The 16,723-nt window shown below is 36.0% G+C and overlaps 1 protein-coding gene across 3 annotated transcripts in view; it reads left to right on the top strand.

Moving 5' to 3' along the window:
• The window catches only part of LRP12 (LDL receptor related protein 12), an 84,170-nt gene extending 71,407 nt beyond the window's left edge, over nt 1-12,763 (top strand). For all 3 annotated transcript variants that reach the window (XM_033411236.2, XM_004282928.3, XM_033411237.2), the window contains 4 exons: nt 1,974-2,176; nt 3,677-4,781; nt 6,060-6,192; nt 10,461-12,763. In XM_033411236.2, coding sequence (XP_033267127.1) covers nt 1,974-2,176; nt 3,677-4,781; nt 6,060-6,192; nt 10,461-11,327 — 2,308 coding nt within the window. In that variant the 3' untranslated portion in view covers nt 11,328-12,763. The remainder of the gene's footprint in view (nt 1-1,973; nt 2,177-3,676; nt 4,782-6,059; nt 6,193-10,460) is intronic.
• The last annotated feature ends 3,960 nt before the right edge of the window (nt 12,764-16,723 follow it).

Raw genomic sequence — 16,723 nt, 5'->3', positions numbered from 1 at the left:
AGATGATCCAGCAGTTCCACTCTTCATATCCAAAGAAAATTTAAAAAAATAATTTGAAAAGATATATGCATCCCAGTGTTCATAGCAGCATTACGTATAGTAGCCAAGACATGAAAGCAACCTTAGTATCCATCAACAGATAAGTGGGTAAAGAAGCTGTGATATAATGTAATATTTCTCAACTATAAAAGAGTGAAATTTTGCCATTTGCAACAACATGGATGGACCTACACGTTATTACGCTTAGTGAAATAAGTCAGACAGAGAAAGGCAAATACTGTATGTTTTCAATTTATATGGAATCTGAAAAATAAAATACATTAACGAATATAACAAAACAGAAACAGACTCACAGATACAGACATCAAGGAGAGGGACAAGATAGGTGAGGGGTATTAAGAGGTACAGACTACTATGTATAAAATAAGTAAGTTACAAGGATGTAATGTGCAGCACAGGGGAATGTAGCCAATATGTAATAATAACTTTATATGGTGTATAAGGTGTAAAAATATCGAATCACTGTGTTGTACACCTGAAACTAATATAATATTGTAAGTCAGCTATACTTCAAAAAAAAAAAAAACTCCTCAGTAAAAGATACCATTAAGAAAGACTGACAGCACCAGCTGTTGGAGAGAATGAGGGTTTGAGTGGATCTACGTATATCTTGCGTAACATACATGCCCCAAATAGATACATGCTTATACTATATGAAGAGCTCTTAAATAAGAACAAATTGTAAGGTATGAAGGATATAACAAGGTGATTCACAGAAATAGAAATAGCTAATAAACATAGGAAAAAGTGTTTCAATTTCAGTAAATAAGGAAATGCAAACTAGAACAATGATAAATCTATTTTATCCACCTAACTGGCAACAAATCTTTAGAAGTAAAATGTTTCATTTTGCCAGAGTTGTGGGGTATAAGGTGCTTTTTCATACACACTTGGTGGAATTGAGTTGGTATAAACATTTTTCTCAGTGTTGCTATCAAATTTAAAGTGGAATTGTGTCTTTTGACCTAGCAGTTCTACTTGTAGAAAAATTTGTCCTAGAGAAATACTTACTCATGTGTGTGTGGAGAGAACATGTATAAGGATTCCAGCCTTGTTCATAATAGTGAAAAACTGGAAGCAGTCAAATTGTCAGCCTTTGTTGTAGTTACTCAGAATATTTAAAGAGGAAATACCCTGGTATAATAATCCCTGGATAATTAACTTTATCATCACTTGGCGTAAGGCAGGAATCTCACTTTTTGGTGAGACATGTTAGTAGAAAATGCTGTTTTGTTTTTTCTTCTTTCATAGCAGTGGCTAATTTTGTGTGTGGTCCTTATTTGACTTTTCTGCCCTTTATTCATGCCCGTATTTTATGAACTACAAGATAACGTTTGGTTATAAACCATTTATGTAGAAAAGTATTCCCAAACTCAGGGGCTTTTCACTGAAGAAGTTTTTTGTTTGTTCATTTTTAACTTTTTTACTTGGCTCAGGTTTGTGCTGTTTGCTCTCCTGAAATGGGAGCTATAAACTCATTAAGCAAGCAGATGAACCAGTCTAATCTAGAGAAGGCAGACTTCCTCTGTGTCCTTCAGTTCATCGAATTATGGAGTAGTTCAAACAGAGAACAACTTAGGGTGCTAAGAATTAGAAGTGGTCCTTCCTAAACACACACAGGGAGAAGAAAAAGAAAAAAGGTGCCAACTGTCTCCTGTTTTTTAGCGTTATTTTGGAATTTCGTGTTACTTATGAAGAAGTATTGTTCTGGAATCTGGGAAAGAGATATAAATGTTAGGAACACAGAAGCAGTATTATTATTTGCTGATGATATAGTCGTGGGCCTAGAAGATCCAGGAGAATCATTGAATATATGGAGGCTTGTAATAAATTCCCCGGTTACTTTGTGTTATTAATGAAATTTTTTTCCAAAATTTCCTTTTCAGTAGCCTTTTCTGACTTTTTATTTGTAGTTTTCAGGATTTTGATATTCAAGGGTCCAGAAGATGCAGTTTGGACTGGTTGACGATAGAAACATACAAGAATATTGAAAGCTACAGAGCCTGTGGTTCTACAATCCCACCACCATATATTTCTTCACAAGACCACGTCTGGATCAGGTTCCATTCCGATGACAGTATCTCTAGGAAGGGTTTCAGACTGGCATACTTTTCAGGTGTGTTTTTAAATAAGAAGAAGGATATGGAACAGAATTCTATAGTATTTACTGCTCAGTCACTTTGGGACTCGCCTTCTAAACAATGTCCATTTAATTGTGACTCAATCCTCAAGGCAGCTGAGATTGAGGAATTAGAGGCTAAAGGTTCAGGTACCATAGATCCGGGTCTCCAAAAGGCATTTTGTATAATCCTAATAAAATGATTAATTTTACAAACTAAGGTCAGTTTTCTTTTTAAATATTTTGAATACGTTTATTTTAAAAGGAACTTTTTCCCCTCAAGTGTTTACCAGTATCCTGCAAGTTACTTCAGAATGTATTTTTGTGTGTGTGCATTACCCTTGTCTTTACACCTTCAAAGAAAAGACATAATCAATTTCACTTTCGTAGTTTGTAGTATCAGAAGTCTTCTTTTGCTAGTTCTTAAACTTTATCCAAAAAGAGTGAGCAGATCATACAAATATGAAGAACTCAGAGCATTAGAGTTATGTAAATTTTTGCTGAAAATCATTCTACATTTTCTGAAATGACGTGGTCTCCTTTAGCAACATATGCTGCTTTTTCTCTTTTTTATTAAAAGCACAGTCTTCGTAATATTTACTTAGGTTCTGAAGCACATTTTCTGTCACCTATTTGCCAGTAAATAAAAGTTGTTAATGGAGAGGTAAGCATTGGCCGACATCATCAGCGTGGACTGTAGGAATCTAATGTTTGGTTTTCTTTCCCTACGTCATTGTTATATATTTAAGATAGTCCACTAAGATAATCAGAATTCTATAAACATTTCCATTCTTTTCTCTCTTCTTCCCCTTACTGTTTTGTTGAGTAAATGTATACCTTTAGCTCAGATTCATAAAATATTTTGCAGTTGTATTAAAACAGTTATAAAATGGAAGTACCATGTTGTGGTTACATGAAATGTTAGAAATAGAATAAAGTTAACTTATGATAATCTTAGCAAAAATTTGAGTCTAAATAATGGGCTTGCAAAATATGCTATGATACACATAGCAAAATATTGTGTGTATGTGTTTGTATATATATATATATAATATATATATAAACAACTCAAAAAGAATACTAAAACTGGATTTGAAAAAGTGATTATTATAGAGGAGTTTTTCTTCATTGCAAAATGTTTATACAATAGAGTATTTGAAATTCTTAGGCAATACATCCTACTGACTTACGTATCTTACATCACTTTACTAAATGTTCTGCAGTAAAATAGCTTCTGCAAAAACAGGATTGGTCTTTTCTCTTGTAGCTGTAGAGATCTTCATGGAACAAATCATAAATGTTTAATAAATAGTTGAGTAATCAGTAAGCCAATATTAATTTGCCATTAGAGTTTAACCTATTTTTTGATCAAGCCCAACTATCATTTGGGCTAATCAACATTTACGATAAAAATGCCACTTGCTGTTATATACCCTTTAAAGAGTATGTTGTTTTCCTCCTTATCTCTCCATCTCCGTCCTCCCAATGTCCTCCCAGGGAAATCTGAGGAACCAAACTGTGCTTGTGACCAGTTTCGTTGTGGTAATGGAAAGTGTATACCAGCAGCCTGGAAATGCAATAACATGGACGAATGTGGAGATAGTTCTGATGAAGAGATCTGTGCCAAAGAAGTGAATCCTCCAACATCTGCCTCTTTCCAACCCTGTGCTTACAACCAGTTCCAGTGTCTATCTCGGTTTACCAAAGTTTACACTTGCCTCCCCGAATCTTTAAAATGTGATGGGAACATTGACTGCCTTGACCTTGGAGATGAGATAGACTGTGATGTGCCAACCTGTGGGCAGTGGTTAAAATATTTTTATGGTACTTTTAATTCTCCCAATTATCCAGACTTTTATCCTCCCGGAAGCAATTGCACCTGGTTAATAGACACTGGTGATCATCGTAAAGTCATCTTACGTTTCACTGACTTTAAACTTGATGGTACTGGTTATGGTGATTATGTCAAAATATACGATGGATTAGAGGAGAATCCACACAAGCTTTTGCGTGTGTTAACTGCTTTTGATTCTCATGCGCCTCTCACTGTCGTGTCTTCTTCTGGACAGATAAGGGTACACTTCTGTGCCGATAAAGTCAACGCTGCCAGGGGATTTAATGCTACTTACCAAGTAGATGGCTTCTGTTTGCCATGGGAAATACCCTGCGGAGGGAACTGGGGGTGTTATACGGAGCAGCAGCGCTGTGATGGGTATTGGCATTGCCCAAACGGAAGGGATGAAATCAATTGTACCATGTGCCAAAAGGAAGAGTTCCCATGTTCCCGGAACGGCGTCTGTTACCCTCGTTCTGATCGCTGCAACTACCAGAATCATTGCCCAAATGGGTCCGATGAAAAAAACTGCTTTTTTTGCCAGCCAGGAAATTTTCATTGCAAAAACAATCGTTGTGTGTTTGAAAGCTGGGTGTGTGACTCTCAGGACGACTGTGGCGATGGCAGCGATGAGGAGAATTGCCCGGTAATCGTGCCTACCCGAGTCATAACTGCAGCCGTCATAGGGAGCCTCATCTGTGGCCTGTTACTGGTCATTGCCTTGGGATGTACTTGTAAGCTCTATTCTCTGAGAATGTTTGAACGAAGGTCAGTATCAAGACAAAACTATATTGCTTATGCTCTCTACAGTAAAAGCATGGCCCAAATATTTACAACACATTTCTTAATGAGATTAGCAATATGTTTTTGTTATATTGTTAAATACTTCTTATGATTTATAAAATGACTATGAAAAGCCTATGACTCAAAAGCCTAATAAGAATATTAAAAAACAAGTAACTACGAAGAGTTATGAGGTGAAAAAAGCCAATCTGTGCTTATCGGGTCCTGTTTTCAGGCTAATCTGTCTTACAGGAATTTTGCAAGCTGTAATTCTCGGTTGTTGCTCTTTAACCTCGGTTTTTATAAATATTAATTCAACAATTCCAGATAATTTGAGAACCTTCTATGTTGAAAGCATTATACAGGTGAATAGAGAAATGAGTAGGAGTGATCTCATGGGCAGTTTTTACAGTTAGAAGGAAGGAATTGGTGGGTAGAATTAGATGGCAAAAAATAGAAATGTTGTAAGAGCTATAAAATAAAGTGGTATAAAAGTCGAAGGATCTCAGTTAAGTAAGAAGTGGTTCAGCGTTAAAGAGGTAGCCTTCAGGGAGAGCTGTCTTTCGTGTGGTAGAGGAGAGACTGGACCTGGGAGAAGTTGGTGGCAGAGAGGCCTTCTAGAAAGCTCCTGTGGAGACCATGACCGTCAGTCCCAGGAGAATTACAAATGATAGATACAACAAAGAAGTCACATACCAGACAGCTAAGAATAGATGCACAGTATCACAATAACCAAGTGCATCTTACCTTTGGTTCAGTATAAATGGCCAGAAAATGTTTTACTACATTGCAACATAAGAGTACAATGAAGACCAGAGGCCTTGAGTTTAAGAACAAGTTATTCCAGAAAGGGTTTTGGTGACTCATTTCACTCTTTTCCTTACCTGAAAAGTAAATGTGTTGGACTTGCTGAATAAAGTGTCTTCTAAGAATTTTCAAATACTTTCACCTAAAGTCTCAAGCCCCTATGTTCTTAGGGGTTTAAAGATCTAGTACTTTTATCTTTTACGGGGATATCTAACTTATTAAAACTTAGTGATCCAGGCCCCTAGTGTAAAACCGCATGAGGCTAAACTGTCTGCTTCATCTTTGTGTTCTCAGTGTAGGGCAGTATAGATACTCATCAAATGCTGGCTAAGTAAGCTTTATACAAATGAACAAGTATATTAAAATTCAAATTGTTTTAATTGTTGATAATTTTAAAATTACTGTTTTGGCTTGCCTTTTTTTTTAACCCTTTTCATCCCCCTGTTTCTCTCAAAGATCATTTGAAACACAGTTGTCCAGAGTGGAAGCAGAATTGTTAAGAAGAGAAGCTCCTCCCTCTTATGGACAGTTGATTGCTCAGGGTTTAATTCCACCAGTTGAAGATTTTCCTGTTTGTCCACCTAACCAAGTAGGTTACAATTTATTATTTCTCTTTCCGTACCTCTTAAAATGAAATCTATACTTGTATATAATGGTAAAGTATCCTTGACTGGGTCAGAATTTTTGCAGTCACGTTAAGAATTAAATATATGGAGGATTTGAAATTATACAGTTGACCCCTGAACAACGAGGGGGCTAGGGACACCCACCCTCTGTGCAGGTGAAAATTCACATGTAACTTTATAGTCGGACCTCTGTGTCTGGGGCTCAACATCCATAAATCCAACCAACCATGTATCATGTAGTACTATAGAATTTGCTATTGAAAAAAATCCACGTATAAGTGGTCCCGTGCATTTCAAGCCCATGTTGTTCAAGGGTCAACTCTGTTTCATTGTATTTTAACAAATTCAGAAGTATACTTTTCACTCTTTACTTCTGATTTGGTTAGGTGATTCTTAAGCATTTTACTGTTTAGGATAATTTAGTGTGTTAAAATTCAAAAGTAAAGTTTGACAACTTATTTTCTACTTGAACTATTTCAAGGATTTAAAAAGAAATACTAAAGTTGATATGCTTAGTAATAGATTAGTAACATGCTAGATTAAAATAAAAGTTGTTGAAATTAAGTTAACATTTCTACCTGACTTGAGAGAAAACTTCTTCACAGCTGGATTTTACAGTGCTTAAAAATTCATATCATTTTCTTTAAATAGTAACTCATTCTTTATTAATGTTTCTGAATTCTTCAAATTTTTGTGAGCAATTTTTTACTTCAAGTGTACAGTAAAGTGATCCAGTTATACATATATATATATATATATATATATATATATATTCTTTTTCAGATTCTTTTCCATAATAGATTATTATAAGATACCGAATATAGTTCCCTGCAATTTCTTTTTAAATTTCTTTTTCAATGCTTACAATTGTGCCAGGGTTCTTAAGGGCATTAAGGTTTCTACATTTAGAATGTAAATTTATCCAGAAACATTTCTAAAAATTGTTCCCAGTATCAGAATTAAGAAAAATTGATGAACATTGTTTTCCCAGTAATTTAATTCTGTTCAAGATGAAAGACCATTTCCTTTTTGGTAAATAGGTTTCCAATTACAGTCGGTCATCTTATTCGAGTCTTTTAGGAAATCTTTGTGAGAATTTGATGTAATTTGCTAAGTAAGTAATTCAGAACTTCCACTGGTTGGAATTTTGTCTGCAACATAGGAAAACCCTACATTGTGGTTTTTATGTATTGTTGTCCCTGCCATGGGGAAGGGTTCTTTTTAGGTAGGAATTCAGAGGATGGTTAATGCCATCCACCCACTCTACCATCTGTCACCCCACCTCTATACCCTGAGGCTACCTTCAAGAGGTTAGTCAACTGTGGAGTTAGAGGGAGCCACACAAGACAGCCCAACTGTGAAGTTAGAGGGAGCACAGTCCACACAAGACAGCCCTCACTTCTAAAACCAATTTTAAGTTCAGGGGCTCCCAAACCATCCTCAGGTTTGATAATTCACTGGAAGGACTGAGAACTCATTGAAAGCTGTTTTACTTAATAGTATAATCTGGTGTAACTATTATTGCTGGGAAAGGATCCAGATTAAATCAGCCAAAGGAAGAGACACGTAGGACAGGGTTCAGGAGGGTACCAAACACGACCCTTCCAATTGTCTTCTCTCCATAAAGTCAGGACAGTGTTATTCTCTCGACACGGGTGTGTGACAATATGCACAAAACATTGCCAACTAGGGACGCTCACCCAAACTCGGTGTCCAGGGTTTTTATTGGAGCTCCATCACATAGGCATGATTAATTGCACACGTGGCTGATCCCAGTCTCTAGCCTCTCCAGAGGTTGACTGATTCTGCTGACTCAACACTCCCACTACATCACATTGGTGTGGCTCAGAGCCTCCACCTAAAACGCAGTGCTACTCTCTGGCTGGCCCAAGTCTCCATGCAATGACACTCCTGTCAAAGATGACATTCCAAGGTCTGAGGTCTCATCCCAGAAGTAAAGGGCAAAGGTCAGACCTCACTTTGGGTAAGGTTTCAGTTCTTTACTACCTAGTACAGCATTTTTGTAGGGTTATAATTTACCCTTGTGAGGGAATTCTGCCTCAACAAAGTTTTAAAATAAAATATGTTTGTAAATGGGAAACTAGATTTTATTCAGTTAATGAGATTACACTCTTATGTTTGAAACTTTTGGTAATAAATTATCAAATTTCCTTATTTGTTTTTAAAAAGAAAAATAGGGCTTCCCTGGTGGCGCAGTGGTTGAGAGTCCGCCTTCCGATGCAGGGGACACGGGTTCGTGCCCCAGTCTGGAAAGATCCCACATGCCGCGGAGCTGCTGGGCCCGTGAGCCATGGCCGCTGAGCCTGCGCGTCCGGAGCTTGTGCTCTGCGACGGGAGAGGCCACAACAGTGAGAGGTCCGCGTACCGCAAAAAAAAAAAAAAAAAAAGAAAAATAATCTTCTGATTACCAACTCATTCAAAATAGCAATCCTTTCTGAAGAATGCTTTTCTTCTGCTTCATAAACTGAAGAAGTATATAAAATTATTCCTAAAACAATCATGAGATCCCCTTGTAGAATCTAATGTTAAATTGGCAATCATTTAATTAAACAGACTTTGAAGCCAGTAGAGAGCTTCATCTCACTGACAGACTGTACTGTTAAAGATGGCTTTGAAGTGTGCTGAAGGCATTGTGGGTGGCAGCTGCATAAGAGGGGAGGATATCTGAAGAGCCTTGTATTCATTTCTGGATTTAATGACAGTGCTCACACAAAGCCTTAGAACGTGAATGCCAAATGAGGAGGACCAAATCTATGGAGTTCAAAGGGATGTGAGCCACTTTTTTTTCAGTTAGTTTATAGTTACATTCCCAATTGGTGAAAAACCTTACTCATTCATATAGTAAATTTTATGTGCTGATATTCAGATTTCTTATTGACAATCTGTTATTTACTAAGGCTAGACTATGAAATATTCCTGTGATAGTAGCTTCTTAGCTTTCTGTGAATTATATTCCAGGGATTGTGTTCAAAGGGTGTATATGGAAATCACAAATCTATATGGAAAACCTGAGGCTAGCTGTACGGTATCAGCTTAGATTTACTTCAATACCAGTCATAAACAGAGATGGAAAACATATGTTATCACATCTTATTCTCTTCCCTTCTTTTTTTCTGTGGGGGGAAAGGCAAGAGCCATTCATTTGGCAGAGGGAAACTGTATCACCGTTTGAAAGGGAGTATATCAATTCACCATTGTTTCTTGGAAATACTGTATTTTAAATACTAAATGCCAGATTGATGAAAGCTGTGTTTGTTCCAAGTTTGATTACTCCTTTTTATAACCACTAGGTGGAGCTTAAAGACTGTTTTTGTAAATACTGTAGTGTTTTGTTTTGTTTTTTTAAATCCAATAGTCATTCCTAGAAAAAAGAAAATCTAGATGATTTTTCTTTCAGTTGGGCAATATGGTCACTTCCCATATGCACTAATTAAAAATCACCAATTTTCAAAGAATAAGGTTATAATTTATGTTTAACATGAAGCTGTAGAAAATAAGACTTAAATCTTTAAGATTGAGAAGGAACCCAGATGTCTCAGATGCCATTGAATAGTGCTATAAACAAACTAATTTCTTTGGCTTTTTGTTTCCTGTGCTGCATTACAAATACAGTAATTCCTTTGTTTATGACAATGTAAATAAATCCTCAATATCCACTCATTCAACAAATCCTTGAGAACAAACTGTGAGATATAATTTTTACATGTTTTGGAAGGTTTCAACCTTGTAGATCAAGTCTAACTTGTTCTGTGTTAAAACAAAAAACCAAACAAACAGCCTGGTTTTCACACTCCTTTAGGTCGTTTGGAGAATTATTGTAGAGATTCTTCTATCCTCCGAGCTAAAGAAGTATCAAATAATTTTATTTTCCATCTTTGGTGCATTTCTAGGATTGGATTACCATGTGAAGTTTTGAAACAAAATTGCAGTTGTAATTGGCATTAAACATCATTTTAAAGTTCATATATAAAATGAAGTATCAAGAAAATCTTAAACACAGTGAACAGTGGTTCAAGTTATAGGTTAGATTCTGGAGTGAGGTGAACCTCTATCGATGAGAGAATTTAATTCATCCTCCATAGACCGTAAAATGAGTAATAGAACTTTCATCCACAACACATGCTGAATAGAAAGAAGGGTGTTTTCCATCTTAATACCTTGTTGTTAGCTGTCTTAAGATCTTTTCTTTCTTTTTTTTTTTTTTTTGCAGGCTTCTGTTTTGGAAAACCTGAGGCTAGCTGTACGGTCTCAGCTCGGATTTACTTCAATCAGACTTCCTATGGCAGGCAGATCCAGCAACATCTGGAATCGTATTTTTAATTTTGCAAGATCACGCCATTCAGGGTCATTGGCTCTGGTCTCAGCAGATGGGGATGAGGTTGCCCCTAGTCAGAGTACCAGCAGAGAACCTGAAAGAAATCATACTCACAGAAGTTTGTTTTCTGTGGAATCTGACGACACAGACACAGAAAATGAGAGAAGAGATACGGTAGGAGCATCTGGCGGGGTTGCAGCTCCTTTGCCTCAAAAAGTCCCTCCCACGACAGCTGTAGAAGCAACAGTGGGAGCAAGTGGAAGTTCCTCCACTCAGAATACCCGAGGTGGTCACACAGAGACCGGACGGGATGTGACAAGCGCGGAACCCCCAAGTGTGAGTCCGGCGCGTCACCAGCTCACGAGTGCGCTAAGTCGTATGACTCAGGGGCTACGTTGGGTACGTTTTACATTAGGGCGATCAAGCTCCGTAAGTCAGAACCAGAGCCCTTTGAGACAACTTGATAATGGGGTAAATGGAAGAGAAGAAGATGATGATGTCGAAATGCTAATTCCAGTTTCTGAAGGAGCTTCAGACTTTGATGTGAATGATTGCTCCAGACCTCTTCTTGATCTTGCCTCCGATCAAGGGCAAAGGTTCAGACAACCATATAGTGCAGCAGACCCTGGAGTAAGACCAAGTAATCGCGATGGCCCCTGTGAGCGCTGCGGTATTGTCCACACTGCCCAGATACCAGACTCTTGCTTAGAAGCAACGCTGAAAAATGAAACAAGTGATGATGAAGCTTTGTTACTTTGTTAGGTACAAGAATCCCATCAGGGAGATTGGATACAAGTTGGAGCAATATCCATTCATTGTTTTGTAACTTTACAATTAAACTAGTTTTAATTTAAAAAGAGAAAAGATGCAGGGTGATTTCTTACTATCATATGTTAGCCTGCATGGTTAAATTAAACACCTGTAACTCTATAAACGTTAGAGTTTACTATTTTAGCAGCTAAAAATGCATTATGTATTCAGATTGTTCAGTAATGTTCTTCCATTTGTTTCTAATTGTTTTCATCCCGGTACTGTAGTTCGCAGTAGAGATACGGCTGCTGAAACTCATTTGACTGTCAGTTTCTATCTATCCTATGTTAAAACGTTTCTTTGTTCAAAATAATACCTTCTTTTAATTGAACCCTTTATGCTTTTGCCAATACATCTTGTAACTTAATATACTAGATGTTAAGGTTGTTAATATAAAAAGAGAAAAAGTCCTTATTCTCACCTGTTTTTATTTGTATAACATCTGTCTAAACATTATTAGATTTCATAATATGAGCTTGTCAAAGGGAAAAAACCTTTGTCTAAAATTTTTTCTCTTATGTTTAACATGCAATGATGTGAAATTTAGATAGAGTTAGATAAATTAATGGCAAAAACAAAACTCTTTTATAAATTTTCTAATGTTGACTTTAATACTCTAATATGGTACAAACCAAATGGTAAAAAGCCCAAGTCATTTCTTTTTTTATCTCTATTTAAGGACAGAATTAAGCGGATGAAGATATTCTACTATGCATTAAATCTTGAACTTTATAAAATATGTACAAAAATTGTACAAGATAAGTTCCAACTGGTAATGTCTTTCCCTGATACAGGGTTATGCTTGTATTGGACCCTAGGGATTTGCACTAAAATCATATCAAGGTCTCAGATGAGTTTAGTGCAGAAGCACTATCACTTTAAATACTATTATTTGCTATCATAATGACTATATATTTCCATAGCTTACAGGGGGAGCGTGAGGGGGCATTTTTATTACAACTTGAGGTTGCTTTGCTGGTTTTATATTTATTTGTTGTATTTAAAAACTGCATTATAGTAAGAAAGTGATTTTTTCAATATATTTTATTCATAAGGGGAGGATCATGCTACATGTTGAAAAGCAAATTAAGAAATCATTCAGATCACCTCCCTTTTTTAAGTAAAGTGAATTGCAAAACCCCGCATATTTTTTTATTGTCAGTTACCGTTTATTTATTCTTTAGCTGTCTGTTTAGTAGCTTAATGTTTGAGTATGAAAAATGTATTTGTGTGCGATTATTGCTATTTATTAAATTTTAAATACTTTGCTGAATGTCATTTTAAAGCATGTTTGAGGTCTTGTGTATTTGTCGTGTTATGCTGTCAGGAAGAACTGACTGAAATGTTTTAATATGTATCAAAAATTAAAATGACTTCTTTTTTTTGTATTGCCTTGAGGTACTTTTGTATTTTTTGTATTGCCTTGAGGTACTTTTGCATTGCCTTGAGGTACTTGAAATCAAAGTTTCTCTTTATTTTTGTTCATTTGGTGCATATACAGATTCAGGCCATGAAATATGCAGTGTGTCTAGAAGAAAAATTAAAGAGGGGATGTCTTTCTTAACTCCCTTATAGTAAAGTAGTAGCTTACACCAGTTCTCAAGGGTAAAGAAATCCCTAAGGACCTGGACATTATTTTGCCTTTGAAAAACCTGCCTTTTAATTGATGTGTCTTATAAGAGTCAGTAACTCTATCAGTTCTCTTTTTATATTATTTTCAGATACATTTTAGACCCCTATACAATATTTTACTGGCAGAATTTGGGTTACCAAATTAACCTTGTTTAGATCCTACTAATTATATACTATTATGTATAGGTTTTTGGTTTTGTTTTCTGGCATATATTTTAATTTCTTTGTTTAATTAACTAATACATCTTCTTGATTCAAATGGTAAAAAAATTAAATCTCTCTCCTATCCCTGACAGCCATCTTCTAGTTCCCTTTCAAAGAAATAGGTACCAAGACCAAATTCTTGTATACCCTCCAGAAATACCATATAGATACATAAATGTATCTATATGTATAAATGCTATTAGATGTAATACAAATTGTAACATACTATGCATTCCTTTTCTGCACTTTTTTTCAAGGGAAAAAGTGTATCTGCTACTGGTTGAATGTTAAAAGTACAGTTGGGTATTTCTGTTATTTGACTTTTCACATTTAAAAATTTGATCTATCCTGAATTTAAGGCTCCAGTTTTTCTTCCTAGGTAACTACCTAGTTCCTGCAAGGCTGTTTATTAAATCTGTCCTTTCCTTGCTATTGGAAATGGCCCTTTTATCATATTGCAGATTTTCATATTATGTGGATATATTTATAGACTCTAATTCCATTCTGTTCAATTGACTTGCCTTTCTTATTTTGTACCAGTCCTACACTGTTTTAATAACAGTAATTTTTAAATGTTCAAATATTCTTGCTTATTTTTCCATTTGAACTTTAGTATCAACCCTTTGTGTTCCACAAAACAAATCCATTGTACATTTTTTTTTTTTTTTGGACAGTTTTACTTTTATAGGTCAACTTGGGGAAATTTGACATCATTATCATGTTAAAGCTTCTATCTAAACCATGGTGCCCTATCCAAAAATGATTGCCAATTTGTTCAAGTCTTTTTTGTTGTTTCCTTCACAGATGCTTTGCATTTTACTTTACAGAGATCTTGTACATGTTTTTCAAGAGTTCTTAGAAATTTTATTATTTTTGTTACCATTATTGAGGAAGTCCTTTCTGTTTATAATTTAGTCTGATTTTAGTATATATGAAAGCTAATGACTTATTTATGTTAGTTTTCTACCCAGCTACCAGACTCTCATTTTCTTATGGTATGTAGTAGTACTTCAGTTAATTCTTTTGTGTTTTCCAGTTATACAGTCATGTCTTCCAATTTGCATACCTCTTTATGTCTTGATTGCATTGTCTAGTACTTCTAGAATAATGTTAAAATATATTGGCTATAATGAACTGGGTTGAGATCTATACATTTAATCACGTTAAGGAGTATCCATTGATCCCTATTTTAAAATAAATTAGTCAAGAATGCATGTTGAATTTTATCACATGCCTTTTCATTTTCTATGGAGATGATCATACAATTTTTCTCCTTTGACCTTTTAATATATTTTGTCATTTTGAACCATCCTTGCGTTCCTGAAATAAACTCTACTTGACCATATGTATTATTCTTTTAATATATTTCCAGATTATGTTTCCTATTTTATTTAATATATTTGTATCTGTATTCATCAGTGCAGTTAGTCGTGTGTGTGTGTGTGTGTGTTCACGTGCACGCTATCTTTAAGAAGTTTTGTTATTAATTTTATGCTGGTAAATTGGAAATGTTTTTCCTTTTCCTGAGTTCTGGAACAGTTTGCACAGCATTGGAATTTTCTCTTCCTTAAAATTTCAGTGAAATTATCTGGTGTTGGTGGATGTTCAGCAATAGCTCTTTGACAGCTCTTTTAGTATCTGTTACGGTAATTGGTCTGTGTAGTTTTTATGTCTTAGCTAGGATCATCAACCATCCATTTTGTCCATGTTTTCAAGTTCATTTGCCTAGAGGTGAGCTAAGGTACCCTCCTCTTTTCTGCCTATGGCTCTTTCCCCCTTATTATGTATTGTGCTTGCCCCCTTGTTTTCTTAATTAAGACAGCTAATGGTTGACCTATTTTGTTGTTGTTTGCTTGTTTCCCCCAAGTGGTATGCTTTGAACATCTCTTCTGTTATTTTTCTGTTTTCCAATTAATTGATTTCCTTAAATTTCCTACTTTTTGCTTTTTTTAGTCTATTCTGTTGTTTTTTTCTAACTCCGTGAGTTAGCATTCAGTTTAATCATTTTTATTTTTCTTAATTATTAATATGAGATTTAAGGTGTGGACTTGAGTACTGCTTAAGCTGAATCACTTAGGTGAACTAGTGTTGTCCTTACTATTATATTCTAGGTGTTCTGAAGTTTCAGTTTTTATTTCCTCCTTAACCAACAAGTTGTATGAAAGAAGGCTTTTTCCCTTTTTCTTTGCTGTTTTTTTTCCCCCAGATAATGGCAGTTTGGTGTGGGTAGTGGTTTTGTTTTCCGATTCTTTTATTAGTTGTTATGTTTTAGCATCAGGATCAGAGAATGTTATGTGTATTATATTTACTGTGGGGAGTTTATTGTCTTTTCTTAATTTTAAAATCTTCCAGGATCACTTTAAAAAAGTATATTCTCTGTTTACAGGATATAGATTTTAATAGATATTACTCAGATTTATCATGTGTCATTTAGATCTTCCCTCCTGTACTTTGTCTTGTCTTATCCGTCTGTCTGTCAGACCTCCAGTGTTGGTATAAAGGAAGTGGGGGGAACCAAGGGGCTGTGTCAGACGAGCTCTGGGGGCAACAACCCTGCCTCAGCTCGTGTCACTCGCTAGGACTGAGAACATAAGCACGTGATGAGGGGAGTCTTCCAACAAGCTGTTGGGGTTTTGGCTGCCACTACTGCTTACCACCGGCATCCACCGTTAAGCTGGAAATAAATGCATACGACAGGTTAAAAGAATAAAGGAAGAACGAGCAGATTGAATTCACAAGGTGTTTATCGAGTCCCTACCACAGACCCAGTAATGCTGACAGCGGTGACCTGCCTGCTGCTCTCCATTCAAGCTGCTTGGCCATTCCCTCTCACCCTGCTGAATTCCAGGCAGAAGATGACAGCAACTTGATGGGACTCATTTTACTCAAGTGGGCCCTTGTTTAAAAATTGATAGACATCTCTGCAGAAGCTTCTTACGAGCTAGTCTCCGAAGGCCCAAAATGTCACTTATGCCACGTTCTGTTGGTCAAACGAATCACTAAGGCCAACCCAGATTCCACAGAAAGAGAAACAGACTCCACTCTCCATGGTAGATGGAGCAAAGAATTTGTGACATCTGTAATCGACCCCAGGACAGTACCTGATATATAAGAAACACCAAGTTGCCAGAATTAATATTTTAAGCAGAAAAACAGTGCTACAGTCCCAGTAAGAAGCTCATTTGCTAAAAGGTTATCAAATTAGCTCCTCTGTCACGTCACGTACATTAATTGTTCATATCTTAGTTGATTAGAAATACAATAGTGTAACAATTTGCCGTAGCATATTTGAATGAGAAATCATAGCATTGATGCAAATTTAGATAAGCATGTTTAGGCATTTGATGAATGTTAACAATTAGCAGTTATTTTTCAACTAAGTTTATTTCAACATGTTATCATAACCTGTAAATTTTTTTTTTTTTTTTCGGTACGCGGGCCTCTCACTGTTGTGGCCTCTCCCGCTGTGGAGCACAGGCTCCGGACACGCAGGCTCAGCGGCCATGGCTCAC

The sequence above is a fragment of the Orcinus orca genome, chromosome 17, assembly GCF_937001465.1.
Source record: "Orcinus orca chromosome 17, mOrcOrc1.1, whole genome shotgun sequence".
In the NCBI taxonomy this organism is placed as follows: domain Eukaryota; kingdom Metazoa; phylum Chordata; class Mammalia; order Artiodactyla; family Delphinidae; genus Orcinus; species Orcinus orca.
This window is presented reverse-complemented; position numbering and strand designations above follow the sequence as displayed.